The sequence below is a fragment of the Mirounga angustirostris genome, unplaced genomic scaffold (assembly GCF_029215605.1).
Source record: "Mirounga angustirostris isolate CCGP_5_RB_7025 unplaced genomic scaffold, mMirAng1.0.hap1 SCAF_3, whole genome shotgun sequence".
NCBI classification, from domain to species: Eukaryota; Metazoa; Chordata; class Mammalia; order Carnivora; family Phocidae; genus Mirounga; species Mirounga angustirostris.
In genome coordinates, this window is record NW_026991711.1 from 194994019 (window position 1) to 195008561 (window position 14543).

A 14543-nucleotide genomic window follows, 5' to 3' on the forward strand; every position below is an offset into this window, starting at 1 on the left:
GCAGGACCCTCTCTGCTCTGGCTGTTCCTCCCGAGGAGGTTCCTTCCACCTCTGTCCCCACAGCCCCAGCTCGCTCGCGCCGCCCCCCCCCCCCCCAGCAGCCCTGATGAGGCTGCGAGAGGCAGAGAGGCTGGTTTGGGGTCTTAGGACTTCAGGCTGACTCGCGTTTTCCTCACAGGGTGCATGGCCTCGGTTGTGTGAAGAAGCACGAAGGCAGCTACGGACAGTGCCGTCGGACCGTCCCCGTGGGTGACCCCGGGGCTCTAGTCGAACCCCGTTTGCAGTTCTGATGGCTTCTGTCTCTCCGTGGCGGGTCCTCGGGCCCTGACCACACGTGTGCTGCCCGGTCTGGGTGCACGTAAGCAGACGCTTCAGATGCACGGCCGCGCACAGCCGACGCCCGGCTGTCAGCAGGGCCGCAGGAGCTGCTGGAGTCCCCTCTGTAGGCAGATGACACAGAACTGCATCTCCACGACTGTCCCCTTGTGGCCTCACAGCCACCAGCCACACTCACCTGTCACATCCTTTGCCCCCTTCTGAGGTGCCACCCAAGGACTGGGACCGAGGGCCGGCTGCCCAGTGACCACAGACAAGGAACCCAGATAAGCACGGACCCTTGTGGCCGCACGCAGGCTCTGCCCGGGCCCCGTCGGGATCGCCGGGTCACCACTTGGTGTTCACACAGAGATCCCATCCCAGCCACAGAAGGCAGCTGCCCCTCCAGGTGGGGGGACCCAGACCCACTGAGTGGACGGGGGGATCCCTGCCTGCCCTCCGTCCAGCACTCTGCACTGCTCTCCGCTCCGGATTCTCCCAGAAGTCAACAGAGCACCCCGAGCAGCTTCAAATGGGGCAGACTGACAACAGCGAGCGGCCGAGCCTGCGTCTGCAGCATTGAGACTGGACAGGCCCCCGTGCCCCGGGGACACAGCCCTCGCCCACTGGGAAGAACGCTCCATCAAGCCCACGGCGGCTAAGGAAAGCGAGAGCTTCTGCAGTATCTTTTCAAATGAATTTTTATTAGTGCCTGTAAGAAATTCGGGAGAATTTTAACTGACTGCCATTTCACTGAAACTGCCTGCCTGTGTGTTAAATTCCCGTACGAAAGCACAAAACACAGTAATTTGCTGGTATCTTGGGGGTGAGAGGACCGAGGACAGCGGCACCACAGCACGCCCCACGGGCTCCTGGGGGCTGACCCGCAGCTGCTTGTCTCTGCGTCCTGCTCCGTGAGCACGTCGTCCGGGCATCCACGTACCCCCAGCTCGGCCTCGCAGGACCACAGGAGGGGGCGTGGCATGGCTACTTCCACAGCTCCCCCAGCGGCCTCTGCGCGGCAGCCTGGATGGTGTACACACAGAGGGCGTGGATTTCCTTGTGGACATCTTCGATGCTTTTGGAAGCGTCGACCATCTGTCCCCACGGGGGGAGGCAGGAGGAAAAGAGAACCGTTAACGCTCGTCACTGTTCTCAGTGTGTGGTGATTTCAGACGGGGCTGGGTTCTAGAAGGGTACAGTACACATTTGGGTTCTTCATCCTACACCTTTGTCTGACCTTTGCCCTTGGCTGGGGAGGGTGGCCTCTGCCTGTGTCCTTGGGATGAAGCCACCCAGGCTCCTGCTGTGGCCCAGTCTTGCTCCTGATCAGACCCTCACCCTCCCCCAGCTCGAGCCGGCGTGCGCGTCAGTGAGGCGCCCTCGCCACCCTGGCCGGTGGAGCTCCGATTTCCGCAGGGAGAGCCCCCGCCCCTCCCCCAGGCCATGCCTGGATGCTGCTCGGAGCTCAAGGAAGTTCCACACAGAAGCCAACCCTGGGTCTGAATCCCTTCCTCCCGGGGAAGATGGTTTTGTCCTGACCCAGCCGGGCCGCTCTCCCCCTCGATGTGTGAATGCTGTGCCCTCACGTGAAAGGCGTGAGGACCTCCAGTCACTAAGGGAGCCAGCCACCCGAGAAACTGCTCTCCGCCCGAAGCAAGGGGGACCAAGCTGGACAGAAGCTTCTGTGTGCTCAGGGGGGTGCCCTGTCTCACTGCCGGTCCAGGCTCGGCCCTGAGGGGGCCTTTGGAGCAGCCAATTCTGGAGGAGCTGCGGGGGGTGCAGACTCGCTCACACACGTATGTGACTGTTCCGTGAGGTCTGAGCGCTCAGCTCACAATGATCTGCACAGCCCAGGACTGCATGTGCGCTCGCACACAGCGTACTACACGCACACGCAACCCGCGTACAGACTCGCACACGGGCGTACTACACGCACACACACCCCACATACAGACTCGCACACGGGCGTACTAAATGCACACGCACCCCACGTAGACTCACACACGGGCGTACTACGGACACGCACCCGTGTACAGACTCGCACACGGGCGTACTACACGCACACGCACCCCGCGTACAGACTCGCACACAACGTACTACACGCACACACACCCCGCATACAAACTCGCACACGGGCGTACTAAATGCACACGCACCCCGCATACAGACACACACGGGCGTACTACGGACACGCACCCCACGTACAGACTCACACATGGGCGTACTACACGCACCCCACGTACGGACTCGCACACGGGCGTACTACACACACGCACCCCTCGTACAGACTCGCACACGGGCGTACTACGCACACGCACCCCGCATACAGACTCACACGGGCGTACTACACGCACACGCACCCCGCGTAGACTCGCACACGGGCATACTACGCACACGCACCCCGCATACAGACTCACACGGGCGTACTACACGCACACGCACCCCGCGTAGACTCGCACACGGGCGTACTACGCACACGCACCCCGTGTACGGACTCGCACACGGGCGTACTACACGCACCCCTCATACAGACTCGCACCCCGCGTACAGACTCGCACACGCACCCCGCGTACGGACTCGCACACGGTGTACTACATGCACACGCACCCTGCATACAGACTCGCACACGGGCGTACTACGGACACGCACCCCGTGTACAGACTCGCACACGGGCATACTACACGCACACGCACCCCGCATACAGACTCGCACACAATGTACTACACGCACACACACCCCGCATACAAACTCGCACACGGGCGTACTAAATGCACACGCACCCCATGTAGACTCGCACACGGGCGTACTACGGACACACACCCCGCGTACAGACTCGCACACGGGCATATTACACGCACACGCACCCCGCGTAGACTCGCACACGGGCGTACTACGCACATGCACCCCGCATACAGACTCACACGGGCGTACTACACGCACACGCACCCCGCGTAGACTCGCACATGGGCGTACTACGCACACGCACCCCGCGTACGGACAAGCACACGGGCGTACTACACGCACCCCTCATACAGACTCGCACACAGGCGTACTACACGCACACGCACCCCGCGTACGGACTCGCACACGGTGTACTACACGCACACGCACCCTGCATACAGACTCGCACACGGGCGTACTACGGACACGCACCCCGTGTACAGACTCGCACACGGGCATACTACACGCACACGCACCCCGCATACAGACTCGCACACAACGTACTACACACACACACACCCCGCATACAAACTCGCACACGGGCGTACTAAATGCACACGCACCCCACGTAGACTCGCACACGGGCGTACTACGGACACACACCCCGCGTAGACTCGCACACGGGCGTATTACACGCACACGCACCCCGCGTAGACTCGCACACGGGCGTACTAAATGCACACGCACCCCTCATACAGACTCGCACACAGGCGTACTACACGCACACGCACCCCGCGTACGGACTCGCACATGGTGTACTACACGCACACGCACCCCGCGTACAGACTCGCACACGGGCGTACTACAGGCACACGCACCCCACGTACGGACTCAGCGTACTACACATGCACCCCGCGTACAGACTTGCACACGGGCGTACTACACACACGCACCCCGCGTAGACTTGCACACGGGCGTACTACACGCACACGCACCCCGCGTACGGACTCGCACACGGGCGTACTACGCACACGCGTTACATGTAAACTCGCACACGCTGTGTACGAACTCTCACGCAGCCATATCCCGTAGAAACCACATCTCCAGTCCTCTGCGGGCTCGGGAGCAGTGACGGCACCGTGCCAACAAGCACCTGGGCCCCTGCCCACGGCTTTACAATAGCTTTCTCCACAAGACTGAAGCATGGAAGCCTGGGGAAGCAGCGGATTCCAGAGCGGGGCTGGAAGCGTACAGGATGAACCCGGAAGTACTAATGTGCGGGGGAGCAGTACGCGTCCTGAAGCGCAGGGACCCGCGAGGAGGTAACGAGCTGCCGGCTGGGGCGGCGGGGCGGGCAGGACAGACCGCGGTGAGTCAAACAGAAACACAAATCCGTACAGAGAGAGACGTACAGGTAAACTGAAAATCTGGTGAGCTGTGAGATTTTTACATGGTTTATAAGAATCTCATCACAAAATAATTACACAGGGAGAGAGACGTGACCGTGGAGAAGCCTGGCAAACCCCACCGAGCCAGCACACACACAGTGGGGCATCACTCGGCCATACAAAAGGATGAGCTCTTGCCATCGGCAACAACACGGGGAGCCCGAGACTGCGTCCCGCTCCGGGAACTAAGTCACACAGAGCAGGACGAATACCGCAGGATTTCACTTGCACGTGGAATCTAACACACAAAGCAAGTGAATAATCGCACAAAGAGCAGAATCAGACCCATAAACGCACAGCGGGGAGGGGTGGAGGGTGGACAGAAGGGGTGAAGGGGCGGGAGGTGCTGCTTGCAGTTACGGAGTGAGTACGTCCTGGGGATGAAAGGGGCAGCACGGGGACCGCGGTCAGTGATCCCGCGATGGCGTTGTGTGGTGACAGGTGGGGCCACACGTGTGGCGAGCCCAGCGTAACGTACGCTCCTGTCCAGTCACTCGACTACACGCCGAAACTCACTTTAAGTGTGCGTCAGCAGCACGCAAATAAAAATCAATACTCCGAAAAGTGAACATCCCAAGAAGTGAACAAATGGAAATCCTACCCACATGGCAGGATGCAGTGAGCACCCAGCCTCCCTCCTGGGCCGCCCTGCCAAAGACGCACGTGAATCCCATCATGGGGAAACAGCCAAGTCCATCTGAGACTCATCTACAAATCAAATGCTATGAGCTTCAAAAGTGTCAGTGTTGTGAAAGTCACACAGGCTAGAGACCAGCGATGGGACTGTACACTGGGTCATTTGTTAAGAAGAACACTAGTAGTGGGACCAACGGGGGAACCTGAACGGGGCCTGGGGACCTGGGGGTAGCAAGGGATCTGCGTTAATGTCCTAATTTTGACAGTCCATGGCAGGGAGGGGGCATTAGGGACTAATTTGTTCTCAAAGGTCCCAGGGAAGAGTTTTTTTGTATTGTACTTGCAAGTTGTAACTTTTTTTTATGGTTTAAAAATTTTTTCAAAGAATGTTAAAAAAGTTAATTTTCAGTTGAGCAAAACCTGAGAGTTCTATGCCAGGAGACCCACCACCCTACAGGAAACGTTAAAAGACGTTCTTGAGCTAAAGGACGTGAAATGAGATGAAAAGTGGGGAGGTTCGGGGCGGGGCGCGCCAGCACCGGGCGGCAGGAAGCGGTTCCTGTTTCTTTCCCCACTCCCATTCCTGATTCCATACCTTCTTGTCTTGTCCCTTGCAGGGTTTGAAATGTGTTGTAAATCCAGAACAGTTTGAAGCCACAGAGAACTGACCGACAAAGGGAACAGAACTTTGCAATTTTTCGTATGATAAAATCAACCAGTACAAAATGGGATTGAAGTTTCCATGTGGGCAAAGAAATGCCCTTCTCAGACCATGAGATAAGCCGTGTAGGCTCAGCACTGGCGTGAGCACATGAAACAAATGGAAAGGCCGTGGGTACGCAGGAGTCCCCTGCTTTGTGAAAGTTTGTGTTACACCACTTTGCTTTTGTGAAAGATTTATATTAGTACCTGTTTTTGCTAACCGAAGGAAATCCAGAAAGTGTTTCTGCTTTTACAAAAAAAGGCAAAAAGCAAAAAAAAAAAAAAAAAAAAAAAGCATTCTGCGCGGGTTCTGCAGCGAGCCATCCTGGGGGCAGCCCCCCCCCCCCCCCCGCAGCTCCTTCCCGGGAGCCTCTCTCGGCATGTTGGCGTCCAGCCGCCGAGATCTGAGCTGTGCATCTGGGCTTCAACTCCATTGATTTTGTGCGTCTGTTAGCAAAATGCGTCACAAAAGCCTAGGAAAGGTGGTTTTTTGGGTCTGAGAACATTAAAAAACATTTCCATATAAATTAATGGTAACTGCTTCTTTGCTTTATGCCATTTTCGCGTATGAGAGGTTTCACAGGAACGCTGTACTTTTAGCTAGTGGTGAAACCCATACTTTAAAAATACGTGTGCAACCTACTCCACAAAGGAGCCCCCCAGAGGAACCCCCACCCTGGCAACGAGCAAGCAGAAGTCAGTGTGGAGAAGTGGGGAGGGCTGCAGACAGGCAGGTCGTGGGAGAAGCATCAAGCAGACAAGACGGCCAAACTAGGAGCCAAAGCCAACACCCTTAAACCTTCCCCAGAGCAGCAAGAGTGCAGCCTGTCTCGGGAGTGAGACTTGTCAGCTGTCAATGTCAGCTTGCTCGTTGCCAGGGGCGGCCTCTGACCACACGGGGACAAAGGTGGGCCCAGGCGACCAGGTGTGTTCACACGAGGTGGGTCTGGGGATGGGTGCTTGCAGGGAGGAAGGGGTAAGGGGCCAGCTTTGGTGTCCACAGGGAGGACAGTGGATGGTCCTTCAGGGAGGGAGATGTGAGGCTGGCCCCTGGGACTGGGGCCAGGCCCTGGGTGAGGTGCCCTTAGATGGAGAGAGCAGGGCTGCGGGGCACCGAGCAAAGGGAGACAGGGAGCCGGCAGAGTGTGGTGATGTGGGGGGACGGGAGCCTGCGGGTGAGGCCCAGGCTTGGGAGTGAGCGTGGAGACAGGAGCTCATCCCCACGAGAGGAAATGAGGAACGGCCCTGGGGCTGGAACTGGCAGGACAGGGTTGAGAGGGAGGCAGCAAATGACTCCCAGGGGGTGGGGGCTAAGCCCCAAACCAGCCAAACTCAACTTTCGAGGAGACTGCGGGGGGCGGGGGGGCGACAGACACAACGAGCCAGAGTGCGACTTGTAGGTTACAGATGCAAGGCAAAGTGAGCAGTGACTCACGGGCTGTGCTTTCTAGATGACAAGCCTGGCAAAGCCCGGCGGAGGACGGCTGTCCACGTGGGACTGCTGTTTGGGAGCTGCTGTCTGGCAAATTCTCCCCAATCCACCCACCAGGCCCCAAATTCCCCTGCTTTGCACTCACGAAGGAAAGGGTTTGCTACGCCTGAGGGGCGCGCCCCAAGGCTCTGCCGGTGGAGCAGTGCTCGGCCGACATCTCTGCTCGGTAGCAGGACTCCGAGCCATGTTCCGGCAGCTCCCAGTTGGCCATTCAGGAGGTGACAGTGGAAGACACCCTCACCTTCCAGTTCAAAGTCTCATCCGCCATCAGCTGGTGGAAGCGGTGCAGTGCCCGCTCCTGGAAGTTCCCGTTCTCGTAGCGTTCACGGCCAAACTCGCCCCGCATGGCAGCCTCAGCCAACCGTAACTGAAGGAACACCACCAGGTCCGGCTTGGGGAGGCCCACATCTGGCTGCTTGCACCAATCCAGGGAAAAATTCTGGCAGCACAGAACCCAACAGTTAGAGAAAGAAGGCTTAATGGGGTCTAATGTTTAGTTTCAAAATTCATAAAAGGGGGAAAATGAGCTAATCTCTGTCCGACATACCAAAAATTGAGAATTCCGTCAGCCCCCACAGCTCCCCAGCAGGAGCACATCAGGAGGACGTGAGGGAGCCAGTCCGGGGCATGACGGTCACTTTCCCTGTCCTCCTCTACAGATGGAATCCCACTGACCAATACTTCATAGCGCAAGTGTCCTTTCAGAAGGATTCCAGCCAGCGCCCGAGGAAGGACGGGCAGAATTAAAAGGTTATCATTTTGCAACGCCTCATGAAAGAACCATCATCAAGGGCTATTACCACAAACGAGACAGCCAGATGCCCTGCAGCTCTTGACAGGGGAACCCAATGCTTCTTCAAGTAGCTGCCCCAAAATAAAGTTTTAAAAAATTTTAATGCACAGAAAAAAGGACCTGTATTTTAAAAGAGATTTAAGAGACCCTTCAAGTATGGCCCTGAAATGGATTCTGATTCAGTCTAACTGTAGAAACACAAGACACATCAAACAGTTTCTAACCGCACTGGCCACTTTGCACACAGACTGAGTGACGGTGGCACGAAACACCTGCTGTCCGAGGCGACATGATGCTTGTAAGAAGTCATTTTTGGGATGTGAACTGAAATGTCCGTGGAGGAGCCGGTGATGTGTCTGATGGGTTGGAGAAGAGACCAGAAGGCTCTGAGACAGGTGTCGGTGCGAGTGGTTTATCGTTTTCTCTGCTGGTATATATTTGAAAACTTCTAAGTAAGTAGCAAAACGAAGTGGTAGCATAGCTACTCTACCCCTAAGACGACAGCTCCATGGCGCGGGGAGGCCAGGAAACCACACAGAAGTCGCCCAGACACGCACCATCTGCTCTGAAAACAAGACACTGAGTGGAGGAGCGCTGCTGAGCGACCACCTTGGGAAGGGAGGTGGGGACGTCCAAGTTATCCGACAACAAGCTGCGGCTCCAGAAACGTCTGCTCTTCCTACAATACACAGCAAACTAACCGAGCAGAGGAGAATCCTAACACTCCACACACTCCTGGGTCCACACGCCGCATCTTCCCACCGGGGGCCACGCGGCACTCACCTCCTTGGCGCTGGTGAAGGCGACACCAGAAAATGCGTATCTGTCAACAACGAGGGTGACGCCCTGGCTCAACTTCTTCTTAATCAGCGGCCTAAAAAACAGAGCGTGTTTCTGAGCCATGGTCCTGGCTTCACAGGCCCTGATGGTGTAATTCACTGATACAGAAACCAACACAGTAGAGGGATGACAGGGCAGTGATCTGTGGCCTTGTGTGCATTCAGAAAAGCTCTGGATCTTCTCCTTAGAAGATGCCACCGGGGTGCTCCCAGCAAAGCCCAATGTGAAAAAGACAAGTCTGCGAAAGCAAAACAAACACAACTGATGAAGACGGATGAACAGAGGAAGGCTTGCAGGCCGTCTGGGCAGGGGTGTGGAGGGCCAGGCTACCCCACTGGGAAGGAGAGCCCAGGACAGCAAAGGTGCAGATGCAGCCAGGATGGGATGATGCTCGCTGCCTAGAGCCTGAAGGGCCAGGACAAGGATGGACAGGGTGGCCAAGGATGTCCTCAACCAGGTGATGGCGGCTCAACCCCCATCCCCCGGCCCCAAGATCTTAGGAAGATGTGCACAGAGCTTGAAAGAGCTTGACATTAGCAAGAAGTGTCACTTGCACTTTGTGGAACAAAAAGATGTTTGTTACCTGTGACCTTGAGAAGCTCACAGAACAGTAGGGAGACAGAAGGCACACCTCCGGCAGTAAAATGCAGTTTCCATCACAGCATTACCTGTAACTGCAAACTATTAAAAAAAATTACCTAACCTCACAAACAGAAAATTGACAGAACAGCTCCAGCACATGCACAAGAGAACGATGCAGCTGTATGAGGAACGAGGGAGGTGTCTATCAGCTGACAGAACACCATCTCCTGATGTCCTTAGGAAAGCAGAGTACAAGCACACGGCAGGCTATGTTTTGAAGGCGGCAAATTGGCGAATTAAGACATCACATACATCTCTGCTTGTATATAAAATGATTCCAGAGGGGAACACTAGACATGAACAGATTACCCACAGAGGGAGAGCAGAAGTGGGTGGGTAAGGCAGTGACCTTTTTCTATGACTTTTGACTTTTAGAACCATTTAATGTTTCCAAAAACTAAAATTAAATCAAGATGGGAAAAAAACCCTAAAATCATATACAGAGTCAAATGAACCTGTACCCCAAATGAACACACAGTGAAGATGGGAAAATCCTGCCCCAAGAAACCTCTGAAGACAGCACTCGGTGTGCCCTTGTTTTAAGGACAGAGATGCAAACCAGCACTGACCTCTCCACAGGCTTTTACAGAGGTGGGTATACCGAGGATGCCGCAAGCCAGGAAGAGCATGGTGCCGGGCTGGAAGAGTAGGTCTCAGCATAGACATAGAGAGAGATAAACAGACGCAGACCAAGATAAACTCATATGCAGGTCCAACCATAACAGGAGCCTAGAGGCAGGGATGCTCACTAGCAGCAAGCGCCCAGCACCCAGATGTTGGTTTCTAAATACCACTCTCCATTAAACAGAAAAGAGCAGCTGGTTCCTGGGCTGGAGCAGGAGAAAACACAAGAGAAAGCTGAACATCTTTTTCTACCAAAAAGTTCTCAAAAAACGAGGCCTAGGAACACAGCAAATGGACACAAGCCAACATGAAGAGATTTCCAGAGGCCAAATTTGCAATAATCTAAACATCAAAACAACTGATAGTATGACTCACCAAGTAAAAAAGAACTTGTGAGTCCACACTGATGATGGACACATGGATGACCCGGGGAGACAGGAAAGTCTTCCTTACATAGGAAGCCGACTAATACACATAGGAAAATCACCATTTGAAATCACAACAAACTCAGGAACATTTATTAATGAATGATAAAGTAAAAAATCATAGTTTGATGAGAAAGGGGATATTTATGTAGTTTTGTAGTATTCCCCTACTTTTTTTATACTGATTTTTTTTTAAAGATTTTATTTATTTATTTGCCAGAGAGAGAGAGCACAAGCAGGGGGAGCAGCAGAGAGAGAAGCAGGCTCCCCGCTGAGCAGGGAGCCTGATGCCTGATGTGGGACTCGATCCCAGAACCCTGGGATCATGACCTGAGCCGAAGGCAGACACTTCTCGGACTGACCCACCCACGTGTCCCTCCCCTTTTGACTACTTAGCAATCCAGTGGGGGCCAAACCACACTGCATCCCTCCTGGCTCAGCGTCCTAAAGATGACCGACCCAATGTCACTTCCATGGTATTCCTGACAAAAATACAAACCCAAATCTATTTGTGAGGAAATATCAGACCAACCCTGAATTTTATAAAATAAATGACCTGTAGTTTTTAAAAAGGGAGCAAATGATAACACAAATGTGGCAAAATATTAATAACAGGTGAAGTTTGGAGGGGCATGCAGGAATTCTTGGCACTATTCTTGCAACTCTTCCAGTTGATTGAAATTATTCCAAAGTAAAAACTTAAAAATAAGTAGACTAGAAAATTGCTAGATTGATACAAGAAGTAAAAGAAATCGCTCATTTCTAGGAACAAATTTCTGCATAGAGTGCTATTTAAGATGCCCCTGAAGGAGCGCTGGGTTTGGCAAACAGAGACAGGGGAGGGAAGGGAGGGTGCTGCCCCCATCCTGTGAGGACAGCACCACACGCTCTGTGCTGCCAAACTGTAAAGATGCCAGAGGACAAGTATTTTTGGGAACCAGCAACTGATTCAGTTAAGACGAAGCACAGCAAAAAGGTGGACAATTAAACGGCTGGAGGAAATAACCAGTTTCTCACAAAGTGCTTCCAAGCACCCCAGGTTTACTAAGCCCTCATTCCCAGGCCTGCCTGGCCAGCTTTCCTTGACCCTCACCAGCACCTGCCGTGGGGCACCCCCATGATGGCCACACAGCTGGTGGGCAGCGGTGCCACACGTGAAACTGGCATCTGACCCAAGGACTTTCAAATCTGACCCATCAAACGGTAGTGGCTGGAGCGACCCGAAGGGGGAGCTGTGGGAGCTGTGGCAGGACAGACGGACCACAGGCATGCAGGCCTGTGTAGCAGGGACAGGATCACTAGGAAGTGGAGTCAGCATTACTCTCCACTTTTAAGTGGACCTACCTTATTTTTCTACAAAGCCACAAAAACCAAATTGGAACAATTATGTCCATAAATTCCAGATGTGTTAAAGATTATAAAAACGATCTCATTCTCTTCTTGTTCTTGGGAGCGGGAAGGCCTTTCCAAACCAGACACAGCTAAGCCAAAAGAAAGCAGTGCAGGCTTGCTTGTAAGAGGGGCCAGTGCAAAACCACAAACAGGTATCTGGCTGAATCTACTGCGGACAGCCTTTCTGCAGAGCACCCCAGACCGACTGGAAAGTCAGACCTTTGCAAGGCACAATCAGAAAGCCAATTACGAGATGGTTTGTATGGGAGGATCCCATTTATTTATGTTACACAAAACTACGCCAATGACATGTGTGTATATAAATGGAAACAAAATCATCTAAAAGCACAGGCCACAGGCACTTGATCACAGTTAAATGCTGAGTGAGGGGGCACCTGGGTGGCTCAGTTGTTGAGCGTCTGCCTTCGGCTCGGGTCATGATCCCAGGGTCCTGGGCTCGAGTCCTGCATCGGGCTCCCTGCTCAGCAGGAAGCCTGCTTCTCCCTCTCCCCCTCCCCTTGCTTGTGTTCCCTCTCTCGCTGTGTCTCTGTCAAAAAAAAATGTTGAGTGAGGAGGTAGAAGAAGAATATGTAAAACAAAAGGGGCAGGGAAAAAGTAAATTGTGACCTTCTGTTAATAATGTGTCAACATGGGGCACCTGGGGGCTCAGTTCATAATCTCATGGTCCTGGGATGGAGTGCTGCATCTAGCTCGTGCTCAGCAGAGTCCGCTTGTCCCTCTCCCTCTGCTCCCCGCCCCCCACCCTCTCTTTTTTCCGAATAAGTAAAATCTTAAAAAAAGAATGTGTCAGCATCAGTTCATCCACTGTCACAAATGTAACACACTAATCTAAGACAAATAATATGAGAAATTGGGGGCGGGAGGGAGGGACGGGGTAGGGGGGAAACTCTGTACTTATCACCAGCTTTTCCATATATGTAAAACGACCTTACAAAATAAAGTCTACTAATTACAAAAAGGTGTCAGGGCAGGAAGAAAAAGCATCAATTCCTGCTCTTCGGGAACCAGAGCTCTAAGACTGGGGTTAAGGGGGACACGACGGGTGCTTGCAAAGGTCCAGCCTCTGGCATTACTGCCAACGCCATTCCGAATCAAGAGCTGCATTCGCCCAATCTCAAGCAAGAGGCAAAGCACGGGGGGTGGGGGTGGGGGGTGGAGGGGTGGAGCACAAACGTAGTGTTTACACTTGCTCCCAGCGGTTCGCGGAGAAAAGTAGGTGCACCGAGTGGTCCTCCACCTCGCTTTTCTTTTCCAAGTAAGAACTCAGAAGTTTGCCAATTTCGGTTGATCTTTCTAAAAAAAAAGAGAAAGAAATACAAAAGTAAGGGCAGGCTTTCCACCTCAATTAGAATATAGTTCGGGCTGAACTCAAGTCTTCTGAGTTTTATTTCGGGATGTCTCCACACGGTTCGGGCCTTCCCTGGGAACGGGCACAAGGCGCAGACACACAGGGATGAGAAACGCTTCGAGAAGAGGGAAGGGAGGTACAACTCCGCACCTCAAACGCAGCGCCGGTGGGCTTGGTGGACCGGCCGGCTTCAAGACGAGGCCGAACAGCCAGAAACCTCCTCCCCGCAGTTCCCTACCCGTTCCGCAAGCCTGAAGGTGACTCTGGGTAGCCTAAGCGCTGGTACGAAACCCGCACGGACGCCACGACCGCACCGGGAGCCCGCTGGGGGGCAGCGGGGGCACAGACCCAGTCCGCACCTCGTGACGCAGCCCCACCGGAAAGAGGGGCGCCCCGACCGGGCCAGCGTGCGCACCCCGCGCGTCCTCAGCCGGCCCCGGCCCCGCCGGCGCCACACCCACCCGGGAAACGGAGCAGCTCGGCGCGGTGGCCCGCGGCGCACAGCGCGGCCACCAGCTTGCGGCTCTGCGTGCTCTTGCCGGCGCGGTCCACGCCCTCCAGCACGATGAGGGCCCCGCGCCGGCCCGCCATCCTCGCGCTTTCCCGCCGCCCGCCGCCACCGCGCGTCCCAGCGCCGCTCGGGGCTCCCATTGGCTGGCGTCCGCGGCGCGCGCCGGGATTGGCTGAAATGGACCTGTCCGCGGGGCGCCCTGGGACGGGGTGAAATAGGGGAGCGGCAGCGGCGCGCTCCGGAATTGACGACAGGGGGCCGCACGTTGGGATTGGCTGCTATTTTCCGGCCTTGCCCGGATTGGCTGGTATCGGCCCGGGGGCGGAGGCGAAGGCGGCACGGTCGCCCCGCCCCTTCCGGCGGAGTCACCGCCTTCCGGGCCGGGAGAGCTGGCGGCGGGTACTGTGGGCGGGGGGCGCGGAGGCCGAGGGGCTGCGTGGGGGTGCGTGGCGCTGGCCGGGGGCGGACATCCCCGCTCCCTCGAGGGCGGAGTCCTGCGGCGGGGGCGGGGCCGTGCGCACACGGGCGACTCGACCGTGCCGGGAAGGCCGTGTCGCTGTCGCTGTCCCAAGGCTGGACTGCAGGGTCAGAGACGACGTGGGCAGACTCCGGGAGAGGGAGGGCGGCCGTCGTGCCGCCCCCCGTGCCCGACTCCTCCGATGGGGGTCACCGTCGCGTCGGGAGGCGCTT

At 55.4% G+C, this 14543-nt stretch overlaps 1 protein-coding gene across 3 annotated transcripts; it reads right to left on the reverse strand.

Annotated features, from left to right (window-relative positions):
• Positions 1 to 1000: 1000 nt before the first annotated feature.
• Positions 1001 to 14023, reverse strand: DTYMK (deoxythymidylate kinase). Of its 3 annotated transcripts, XM_064587421.1 has the most exons (6): positions 13804 to 14013; positions 13179 to 13287; positions 9006 to 9128; positions 8834 to 8924; positions 7499 to 7696; positions 1001 to 1413 (listed from the first exon to the last, which is right to left on the reverse strand). In XM_064587421.1, the coding sequence occupies exons 1-6, from the start codon at positions 13991 to 13993 to the stop codon at positions 1303 to 1305; spliced, it is 822 nt and encodes a 273-aa protein (XP_064443491.1). In that variant the 5' UTR covers positions 13994 to 14013; the 3' UTR covers positions 1001 to 1302. The 3 variants fall into 3 exon arrangements, with proteins under 3 accessions (XP_064443491.1, XP_045723511.2, XP_064443492.1); XM_045867555.3 differs by lacking the exon at positions 9006 to 9128 and having other exon boundaries at positions 13804 to 14003; XM_064587422.1 differs by lacking the exons at positions 1001 to 1413; positions 8834 to 8924; positions 9006 to 9128 and having other exon boundaries at positions 7502 to 7624; positions 13804 to 14023.
• Positions 14024 to 14543: the final 520 nt, after the last annotated feature.

Excerpts from the sequence above, each read along its gene's own strand:
- DTYMK (XM_064587421.1), bottom strand. The coding sequence starts at position 13,993 with ATGGGAGCCCCGAGCGGCGCTGGGACGCGCGGTGGCGGCGGGCGGCGG. Across the intron at positions 9,129-13,178 it reads GCGAACCGCTGGGAGCAAGT|ACTTGTCTTTTTCACATTGG; the intron begins GTAAACACTACG and ends TTGCTTTCGCAG. Across the intron at positions 7,697-8,833 it reads CCTTCACCAGCGCCAAGGAG|AATTTTTCCCTGGATTGGTG; the intron begins GTGAGTGCCGCG and ends CTGTGCTGCCAG.